General features: G+C 36.1%; 1 protein-coding gene and 1 long non-coding RNA gene across 3 annotated transcripts; one reads left to right on the top strand and one right to left on the bottom strand.

Moving 5' to 3' along the window:
- Nucleotides 1-510: 510 nt before the first annotated feature.
- LOC115989937 (UPF0481 protein At3g47200-like) lies at nucleotides 511-1,831 on the top strand. Its single transcript, XM_031113805.1, has 2 exons — nucleotides 511-1,525; nucleotides 1,584-1,831. Exons 1-2 carry the CDS (start codon nucleotides 511-513, stop codon nucleotides 1,829-1,831), a joined length of 1,263 nt encoding a protein of 420 aa, XP_030969665.1.
- A 5,106-nt stretch (nucleotides 1,832-6,937) lies between these two features.
- LOC115992949 lies at nucleotides 6,938-10,209 on the bottom strand. Of its 2 annotated transcripts, XR_004092735.1 has the most exons (5): nucleotides 10,111-10,209; nucleotides 9,978-10,022; nucleotides 8,533-9,862; nucleotides 7,452-7,541; nucleotides 6,938-7,331 (listed from the first exon to the last, which is right to left on the bottom strand). It is a non-coding gene; the product is annotated as an uncharacterized LOC115992949 (long non-coding RNA). The 2 variants fall into 2 exon arrangements; XR_004092734.1 differs by having other exon boundaries at nucleotides 9,978-10,209.
- Between the last annotated feature and the right edge of the window lie 1,105 nt (nucleotides 10,210-11,314).

Raw genomic sequence — 11,314 nt, 5'->3', positions numbered from 1 at the left:
CGAAATTGAACTTCTTGAGCCGCTCATTTCGTCATGTGAAAAGGGACTCCAACAGGGCTGCCCATGAGCTTGCCCAGTATGCTAAATGTAACAATGTTAGTTGTGTTTGGAAAGGTGCCTCTCCACCTTTCTTAGATTTTCTGATACATTCTGGTTTGGGCTGAATGTTGTATGTTGTAGGCTGAGGCCCTGTTGTAATCCTTTTCATGTGTTATTGATATTATACATTTTCTCTTCAAAAAAAAAAAAAAAAAAAAATGTTATCCTATTAATTATTGTTTTTTCCAAAACCAAAATTGAACTCTCATTCAAAATGACAAAAGTCCTTTACAATCTGATTTCTAGGATGATGATGGTAGACGGTGATAGCTTGTCTTGTCCATGCATCATGAGTAATCACCTAGCTAGTTTAACCACATTTTTAAAATATTTTTTTTATGCTGGTGGGTCTTGTGTTTGTCATAAGGAAATTTAAGGAAGACAGCTTGAGAGACGGAAGAATCCGCGAGTATGGAGATTCAACTAGCAACTGCTTCAATAAATAATGAAGATCAAAATACTCAAAAGGAAGCAAACATTTCAGGTGGAAAAGAAAAGAAAAATGATGAGTTGGTAATTGAAATTAGAGAAATAGTCGAAAGGCCGGAGATTCAGTCATCAACCCGGTGTCGTATCTACAAGGTTCCTCATCACCTTCGAAAATGGAAGCAAGCAGCCTACACTCCTCAGGTAGTTTCAATTGGCCCATTTCACCACAAAAACAAAAGATTGAAGGCCATGGAAGAGCATAAAGAGAGATACTTTAGGAGTTTCGTGAAACAGAGTAAGATAAACTCGGAGTATTTAATAGGCATAATAAGGGAAATGGAAGAAAGCATTCGCGGGTGCTATGAAGAGACTATTGACCTTAATAGTGATAGGTTTGTGAAAATGATTTTGGTGGATGCGTGCTTCATTCTTGAGCTTTTCATCAGATGTAGTTCAAGAAGTCTGACAAGTGATGATCCTATGGCTGTGGAACCAAGGGCTACTGCTGTGATGTTTGACTTGCTATTACTTGAAAATCAGCTTCCATTCTTTGTTATTGAGAAGCTACACCAACTTGCATTTCCATCTCTCTCAAACAATGCTTTTCTTGAGCTTCCTTTTAACCACTTTGGGCGCTTTGGGGGCTTCAACATTCAATCCATACCGGCCCATCCCAATGTGAAAATAGAACACTTCACCGATCTTCTTAGAACCTTCCAGATACCTCCACCAGAGAAGCGACCAAAAAGAGGCAATCTACAGAATGACCTTTTGTACACTGCAACACAACTCTACGAGGCAGGAGTAGAGTTCCAGGTTGTTGAAAGTGAATGCCGTTTTGACATAAAATTTGAAAAAGGAGTGTTGAAAATCCCCAAGTTAGAATTAGACGATTGGACTGAAGTTGTTGCTCGAAACATTATGGCATTAGAGCAAACTCGCTATATAGGAGATACATATTTTACAGATTACATTTGCTTGATGGATTCACTTATCAGTACTAGAAAAGATGTGGATTTTCCTTGTGATAAAAAAAATCTTGGTCAATTACCTAGGCGACAACAATGCAGCAAATTCCATGATTAACAATCTTAACAAAGGAATCATGTGGATAAAGGTAAGACATGATTACATTGATCTCTATAATAAATTTAATAGTTTCTATGAGAATCTTTGGCACAAAAGGAAGGCAACATTAAAACGTGAATATTTTAGCACCCCTTGGAGAGGCGCTTCAACAGTGGCTGCTATTATTCTTTTGGTGCTCACTTTTATACAAACAGCATGTTCTATCTTCAAGTAGCGTGGTTTCAAAGGCTATATAATTTAGGTGGCTGTTAGTCATTCGATGGAAATTGATCTTGCCTATGTAAAATAAACAAATTATGTATTTCTTTCTTTGTTATTATTGTTAATGCAATTGATATTGCGTATGTAAAATACACGATTGTTGTGTTTCAGCATCCTTTGTAGAGTACAAGATTTGTATTTGCACTCTAAAATTTATTGAACAAAATGCCTGGAAGTTTGAAAGCCAGCCATCAATAAATAAATACTTCATTGGACGTGTTGAAAAACACACGAGTCTGGTAAAGTACTAATTGGTGTCGTAACTTATCAATCTTTAAAAAGCATTCTATACAGGTTATGATGATCAAGATTGTGCTAATGCTCATGCTAAACAAAGATTGTAAACTCCCTTGGGTAATAAAATGGATGTTCTGAAAGAATATTTCTTTAGTAGTGCATTGATGTTTTCTTACAAAATTTTGTACGTATATGACCAAAGCTTGCAGAATGATCATGACGTCGTTCTATATGGACTTTTTGGGTAATTGGTAACTTGGTTAGAATGTATAACATTTTCTTGCCCTCCGTTTTTTGTAGGGATGACAAAATAAGCCCAAACTCATTTGTCCATCCAAACCCACCCACTCTAATTGAACCTAAACTCACCCAATTATTAGTTGGGTTAAATGGGCATCAACCCAATTAAACCCAATAATTATTGGGTTTTAACTAAAAACCCATCCAGCCCCATTTAACCCAAATTCAACCTAGCCCTTTCCATAAATAAATATAATAAATAAATAAATAAAAAACTCTAGACGTTGTTTTCATTTTCTTTCATTTTCTTGGCTTCGAAGCACTTCTCTCTCAAACCCATTCAAACCAAAACCCTCTCTTTCTCTCTCTGCTCCTACATCCATGTCATCCTTCGAACCCCAGCTACCAAAACAACAACCAGAACAAGAAGAAGAAGAAGAAGATGAATCCTCCAAACCTCAGAGCAAGAAAGCCGCCAAGAAAGAAGCCGCGAAGCTTGAAAAGCTAAAGCGCCGCCAGGAAGCCACCGTGGCCTCCAGCGTTCAGTTGCTTTTGATGGAGGATCCGCTCGCCGACAATTACGGCGACGTTCCAATTTTGGACCTCCAATCGAAGGTCGCTCTCGGTACCAGGGTCTGGACCGAGATCGGCAAGTTGGCTGAGCCGTTGAACGAACAACAGCTTCTTCGTTCTTCGATCAACGTCAAAATCAAACAACTTCTTTGATAGGGTCTGCGATTTGTTTTCTTTTTCTTTTTTTTCCTGTTAAAAGCAATCTCTCTCTCTCTCTCTCTCTCTCTCTCTCTCTCTCTCTCTTAATTCTTTACTTTAGCTACGGATTTCGGTGTGGTTTCAAAATCGGAAGCTGAGGTTGGTGAGGTTGTGGAGAAAGATCCGACTGGACGATACGTTTGGTATGAGATTCACAATCTCTTTTTGCTGTTTGTTTGCCAAGAAAATTAGGTGCAAAAGATTTTTTTTTTTTTTTTTTTTTTGAGAAACAGGTGCAAAAGATTGAATGTAGAAATTTGAGTTTTTCACTTTAGGGCATTTTGGTAATTTTGATAATTGGGTAATTGGGTGGGTTGGGGTTTACCCATAATAATTGGGTTGGGTTGAGTTTGGATTAGAAGTAATTAGTTGAATGGTTTTTAATTGGGTAAATGAGTTTTAAATACCCAACCCAATTATGCCCACCCCAAACCCACCCATTTGACACCCCTAGTTTTTTGTCAATTAGCCAGTTGGTGAGGCTTTCCTTGCTAGAATAAGGCAAAAGGGATAACACATGGATTTGGAAGAGGCCAGACATAGCTGCCATCTATGTTACAATACTTTATGTGAACTTGCAAGTATATGCAAATCATGGAACCCTTTATTATCCTTTTAATATATATATATATATATTAGCTCCAGTCCAACCAATTCATTAAGATCAAACTTCAATAAACAACCAAATCTTGTGACAAACTTGATAAATACTTGACTGAATAAGAACATGAGTACATTTGATTTGTAGAAGGCTAAATATTTCATCAAACTTGATATATAAACACACCAGAGAACTTTTGAGATCATTTATACTTAGAATTTTAGGAAATCTAGTTCTTAAAATTTGTAGAAGGCTATTTGCTTGTAAGTTGTTTCCATTGTAATTGTGATCTTATTTTGTAGATATTACACCATTGTGTGCATCAAGGACAACCTGTCAATCACATAAAATTGGGTAAGACTTAAGTGAGGAGCTACCTAAATTTTATTAACTGTGTGGATCAAAAAGTCAAGGCCCAAAGGTAAAAAATTGAAATTAAGAGTATAGACAGACCAGACACCAATAATACATGTTTTTTGATAGAGATATCCAACACAATTTAAGGATGATTCTTTCATGGACCAATCTATTTACAATTCTAGTATCATCATCAAATTCAACAGCAAATGAATAAATTTATGAATGATAAATGATTAAGAAACTAACCTGATGCTAAAGTTAGGAAGAACTATCAAATTGAGCTGGCTCAAATGGCTTATCCTAGTTCAACAGAATTTGAAATACGACTTCGAAGTCAATTGCACTAAATAACTATTTTGTAGCCCCTAATTAATTCACACCAAATATGTAGGGTGTACGAAATTAAGATTAGCCAAAGGCAATACAAAAAGAAGATATTAATCAAGCTCAGTACACAATACAATAAACCTCCACAGTTTATTGTTTATTGTTTAACTACCATAATAGATAAAGCTTCACACAAAATGAGCAAGTCACTTAATATAAATGTAAAGTTGTGATTTACAAATATGTATTCTATTGGCTTTTATTCCGTGCCAAATTTGATTGTAATTTTATTCAATCTTTTGTACCCTGTATTTATTATGGGATTTGATTGCAAGGGTTGTGTGATAGAGAGAGAGTGTGAAGACTCATGCAATTGAAGCTAGAAGATTTCTCGCAGGTAGCTCGCGACTAAGCATCCCGCAAAGTGAAGCATGTGCCTTGCACATGACTGGAATGCGAAGAGTCAGTACAGATGGAGACAGCTGTGTTTTGCGAGTATCTCGCGGGTAAGGCCTTCCCGCGAGACATCCACGAAACATTCTGTTCTGCCAGACTGTACTATCTGATACACACTTTCTATGCCCACACTATATATACCCATATTACCCACAAATGTTAAGGAGTGCTTCTGAGAGAAAACCCTAGCAAAACACCTTGAGAGTTAGAGATTATCATACCCATATATCTCTACACAAATGCTTGTGGATTTCCTCAACTCCTACCTCTCCATTTCCATATCATTGAGAGGTTAATAGCCCAAACACTTACCACACACTTTCAGAGTGTCAAGTGAGGTTTTGGTGCTGTTGGGAAGTATTGGAAGAAGCCAAGGATGGCAGATGCAATATGGAGCATGTTGCGGGATCCGGAGAGCTAAACAAGACACGATTCCGAGAAGCCTTGTTGGAGTAGGAGCTTGGAGGGTTTAGGTACAGCTGGTAGATTAGGCTTGAAGGGTCTCTTGCTAACCCATGTATCCTAACTGATTGTCTAGTGGATCGATTACCGCTTGGAGGGCGATGGAGAGGTTTTTCGCCGAGTTCTTCGGTTTCCTCTTCGATAACATATCAGTGTGTTATCTGTGTTTGCATTCTTCTTCCCTACTCTTTTACATTTCATTTTACTGCTGTGTTTATATGAATATGTGTTAGAGTAGCTTGTTTGTTTATCCGCTCGTATTTACACTATTCCACACTTAGAATTAAGTTAGTGTAAAATCTATCGAGCCGTAACTTTTATTTGGGAGGTCTAAACAGCTCTTGTGTTTTTAACACATTTTCAAGCTTTCAATAAATAACACAATAGATCAGACTTCACACACAATGAGCAAGATAGTGGGCAAAAGAATCAATGCACTACAAATATTGATAAATGAAGTCAAATTGGGTCAATAAAATACCAAGGTTTCAGGAGAATAATTTATCTTAGATCAACCTGAATTTTCTTTGTTTAGAGACACAGTCATACTCCACATGATATGAAATATAAATCACAATAGCCTAGAACGGATATAAGGATGGTTCAAAAAACAAATGCCATGAATTGACACTCATTACGATGAAAATGATCTTTATAAATGGTGTGCTGTCGCAGGCAACCAAAAATAAAACCTATACTCCTAAAAATATATGTAGTAGTGCGAGTAAGGATCGTTCCCACGAAGAGTATCTAGCCTAGTTTTATGCTACGTGAACAAGGAGGGGGGGAGGGTTTGAGTATAATGAAAACAATTTTAAGAAAAAAAATTAAGGAACAATTCAAATTAAAATATCGAAATCAATCAAGAGAACAAACCTTGGTCCAAGTCAACATCCACCATCAGAATTTTACAACTGATCATCGATGCAAGTATATATCAATTCACACTTTGAATATTCACCGTTGGAACTATTTTCTTATCTCTCCTTAGACGTAATTAATTAGAAAACAAGCAATTTAATAAACCCTAACTACTAAACAATCCAAGACAAGCGCTAAAGGTTTAATCTAGTAGCAGCCTTAAGAACTAAAGAGATCGATGAAGCTAAACAACACAAACACAAGTGGTTGCATTTAATTTAGTCGAGCATTCTTCCTAAGATCTAATAATTTCTGACGCAGCAAATCATTAAATCTTGATTGCTTCACAAGTTAGAGAGATCAAACAATTACGAATTTGATATATAACCTAGCAGTAGATTGCAACGAATAATAAACTAGTAGGCATTCTAGTAATTAAACGAGACAATCATGAAAATAGGCACAGAAGAACATCCGATATTCAAAGCATAAATCGAACAGTAAAAACAAATTAGATCTCACAGTTTTATTGATTCTAAGGTTTCAGTTTCCTTCGACCAAGTATAAAAGTTTAGCCACACAAGACCATGATGAAAACTCAAAGGAAAAAATCAAAGAAGAGGGGAGAGAGAGGCGTGTGTGTGTCCAATTCTGATTTTTCCTCCCCCTTTTACATGTTAATTCCCCATTTCCCAAGCCTACAAAATCTCCTAAAAATATTCTCAATAATAATATCCAAATCTAACTAATTAAGGAAAAATATTAAAAATAAAACAAAGTCCTAATACAACTAGGAAAGTGGTGTTTTTCAGTTGGAAATTTCGTGCACCAGATCTAGAGGCTTCCAAAAATAAACCACATCAGATACGCGTGTTAGAATTTCAAGCAAAGGAACATTCCAGAACGTCAGCAGTGCAGGTGCAGCAAATTCAAGCCCGATTTCGACCTTGATGTAGCCCGTATATCTTAAAACTCAAAGCACGAAAGTTGTAGAGCTTTGTCTTGGCGTTTCATAGCATCTTGAATCATCTCAATCAGAGCTTGGATGAGAGAGTTATACCCAGATTACAAAGCGATGTCAAAGCTGTCCAGATCGCCCAATTAGCTACGTTTTGCACTTAATGCCTCCATTTGCATCCTAAATCAAAATATAAGAATAATTAGTACATTTAGGCACCAAATAAATATAAAAGACTAAACGTTAAGGGAGAAAAATATGACAATTTGCATTCTTATCAATAAAAAACACCAAACACACCTCTGTTTTAATTCCAAGTGCTAATGACAATACGGCAGCTATGATCAAGATGATAAGGTTTAAAACTTGCCAAGCTTCCCAAAGGAACCTCTGCAGGAAAATAATGGAGCATGGAAACAAATAAAGAAAAAGGAAAAGAAAACCAAAAGAAAATGACAGAATTTAAGTTTATATTAACTCAAAGAAAAAGAAAACCCATACCTAAAAATTTTCTTTAATCCTCCTTGCTATTTCTTTTATTTTACAATGTCTATCGCTTTGTGCTTGCCTCATTTATATGCATTGGTGACCTTAACCCAAGCAGGAATAAAGCAGTTGGTTCTTTATTTGCTAGCTACAACTAAAGAAATGTTTTTTAATAGCTATAAAAATTTATATTCCTTTGTATAGTTTATTTAAGATTGTATCATTCCCTTAGGATGCAATAAATAGGCAAAAACTTGTCTTAAGTTGAAGTGATTACAAACCCATTGGATGATTTGGTCATTATTATCCATTGAATAGGTAACTGCTGCAATATGGATGAAACATATTATCACATGGCACTTTCATTTCATTGCAACAAAAACGGATGGTTGGAGCTTTGTCATCCATTCCATGTCAGTTGCATTAGAGAACACAGGAAATGCAAATATGTCAAATATTACAGTGAATTGTTATGTAGGAAACTTCCATTTTCTACCACTTTTTCCTATATAACCAAGAAGGCATACAATGATGTGATGTGGGGAAAAGGTAAAGGGGACACCAATAAAGAAAACAATGTCACAGGAAAATCCTTGGCAATAATTACTCATAACCAAATCTTGAGCTCATAATTTATATCAGTTATAATATACAACAAAAATTCAAATGGTGCCCATGACTATTATCATGACTTAACATGCAGCTTATACTTCACAAAACAGTTATAATATATTACAAAAAAGTTATTTAAGGTCAAATTTTCCCTACACTGTTCACAAAGAAGAAACAAAGTATACCTTGTTGTTCATCAAAGCAATGATGAACAACATGGTATAGCAAAGTTAAAGACAAAAAAGAACATGAAATGGAGAAAATAATGTTTTGATAATCAAACCTAGTTGTAGCGAGCTTTAATTCTTGTTGTTAAATGTGTAGATGCTGGAAATACCATAGGTTCCACAAGTTTCCTGCAAAAATGAATGAAAATCGGACTAAAAAGTTCATTTTTCACCTTGATGATGCTTCCACCCTAAGTTTTTCTAATTAATAAGTGATATTATTGATCAATAAATCAAACTAGAAATATAAACACCAATTCTCATTAGGGGAAACCTGAGACTCCAACAGCACAGGGTCAAAAGTCAGACACCAACCCTTAACCTGTTCTAGCACTTAAAACAAAGAAAGAAATGTTCCACTTACTACATAAGACCCTATAACAATGTGAAATGGTCACTGCTTTGCAACTACCTGCACACAACCTCACATAATTTTTGATCTATTGCATTAGAGCCTCCTCTAACAAGATTCTTCCATTAAACATTGTAGCATTTCTCTGAATCCAAACATGATACATTGATGCAGCCCAAACTAGTTTACAAAGGGAGGATTGGAACCCTCTTTTTCGCAGATTAGTTAAGGGGAATTATTTGAACCCTCTTCTCCCCTTTCTTCTCTTCTTAGAGTTTTATTTGTCAAGTAACTCACTTTATCATCAAGGAAGGTACTTCATTAGCCTCTAATTTTGTCTAGTACTTACTCCTTGAAGGGAAATTTCTTCAACCAAATCAATTCAAACAGCTTAGTCTAATGGCTCCTTTTTCCCTTCGCTGCCCTCTAGCAAATTAAGCTCATACAATGTCTAAGGCCATATTCCAACTAAAGATTAGTCTGAAACCAAAAACCAGCCAACATTGGTGAAACCAAAGCCTCTGGGACATGGTCCCATAAACACACTAGGGAATGTAATTCCAAAAAATTCGTACAATTCCCAATTTTATAAAAAAAATTTTAAAAAAAATAGTCATGGTTGCACTACAATATTTCACAAAGAAACTATAAAATCAGAGTAACTTATTATGAATGCAATGGCTACAGTTTAAAAAAAAATAAAATAGTGAGGAACAAAATAGGAACCTAAAAGCTTGAATACTAAGTTGTAAGCTCTAATAAGCATTTTTAGCTCCAAGTCTGCAACTATACAGCAACATTAGCCTTAGCTACAAGATTTTTTTTTTATTTTTTTATTTTAATTTTTAGCTAATTCAATATCTATGAATATAAGAAGATAACCTATTTTCCTTCATTTGCCTAAATTTTCTCACAAATCAGAGAGAGAGAAACTGCAAAATATAAAATAAATAAATAATAAAAAGAAATACAAGGCAGAGCATTCATGGGGGGTAATAGGAACGTATTTTGGAGCTTCTTGTCCATATATTTGTCTGCAAAAACAACAAAAATTCCAAAACAAATTAGAATCTAGTTTGTAAAAACAATGAAATTGAAATTGAAACCCTAGAACAAATTGCAGATGAGAGAGAGAGAATGAGAAATTACTTCTTCAGATCTGGAGGCTGGCCCAATTTGCTCATGTTGAAGGCTCTAAGAGAGTGAGTTAGAGAGAGAGTGAGATTCTGCAAAACCCTAAGAATTCAACAACAATACTGAACGAATGAGCTCCATAACTCACCTATATAGATCTTTGCTTTTCGCTCTTCGGTAATTTGCTCTTGATTATGAGAGAGAGGGCACGAGAAAGAGAGAACTATCGTATAAAACTTTGATATAAGCTCCGTGTTCTTTATTTTAAACATTTTCACCAATATTTTTCATCAAACCGTTTGTAAAGTTGTGATTTACAAATTTGTATTGTGTTGGCTTTTATTTTATGCCCAATTTGATTGTAATTTTATTCAATCTTTTGTACCCTGTATTTGTTGTGAGAATTTATTGTAAGGGTTGTCTGATAGTGAGAGAGTGTGTGAAGACTCAAGTTATTGAAGAATGAAGTGTTTTCGCGGGTAGCTTGCGACTTAGCATCCCGCGAAGTAACTCATGTGCCCTGCACATGCTGGAATGCGAAGAGTCAGGCCAGATGGAGACAGCTGTGTCTCGTGAGTATCTCGAGAGTAAGGCCTTCCCGCGAGACACCCGCGAGACATTCTATTCTGCCAGCCTGTCCAATCTGATACAGACTTTTTGTGCCTACACTATTTATACCCACATTACCCACAAATGCAAGTGAGAGCTTTTGAGAGAAAACCCTAGCTAAAATACTTGAGAGTTAGAAATTGTTAATCCAACAATTCTCTACACCTTTGTTTATGGATTTTCCTCATCTCCTACCTCTTCATTTCCATACCATTGAGAGGTCAATAGCCTAAACACTTACCACACCTTTTGAGAGTGTCCAATGTGGTTTTGGTGCTGCTGGGAAACATTGGAAGAAGCCATGCAACATGGAGCTTGTTGCGGGATCCGGAGAGCTAGACAAGACACGGTTCCGAGAAGCCTTGTTGGAGTAGGAGCTTGGAGGGCTTAGGTACAGAGGGTAGATTAGACTTGGAGGGTCTCTTGCTTACCCATGTATCCCAACTGATTGTCTAGTAAATCGATTTTCGCTTAGAGGGCGGCGGAGAGGTTTTTCACTGAGTTCTTCGGTTTCCTCTTCGATAACACATCTCGGTGTTATCTGTGTTTGCATCTCTCTTCCCTACTCTTGTTTATTTCATTTTATTGCTGTGCTGCTTTAATTATGAAGTAGAGTAGCGTTCTTGTTTGTTTGCTTGCGTTTACACTATTCCGCACTTAGTATTAAGTTAGTGTAAAAACAACCAAGCCGTAATTTGAATTGGGGGTCTAAACGAGCTCTAGTGTTTTCACACTTTTTGAGC

Source organism: Quercus lobata, chromosome 5 (genome assembly GCF_001633185.2).
Source record: "Quercus lobata isolate SW786 chromosome 5, ValleyOak3.0 Primary Assembly, whole genome shotgun sequence".
Lineage (NCBI taxonomy): Eukaryota > Viridiplantae > Streptophyta > Magnoliopsida > Fagales > Fagaceae > Quercus > Quercus lobata.
The sequence above is the reverse complement of the archived record's forward strand: the minus strand, read 5'-3'. Positions and strand labels throughout refer to the sequence as shown.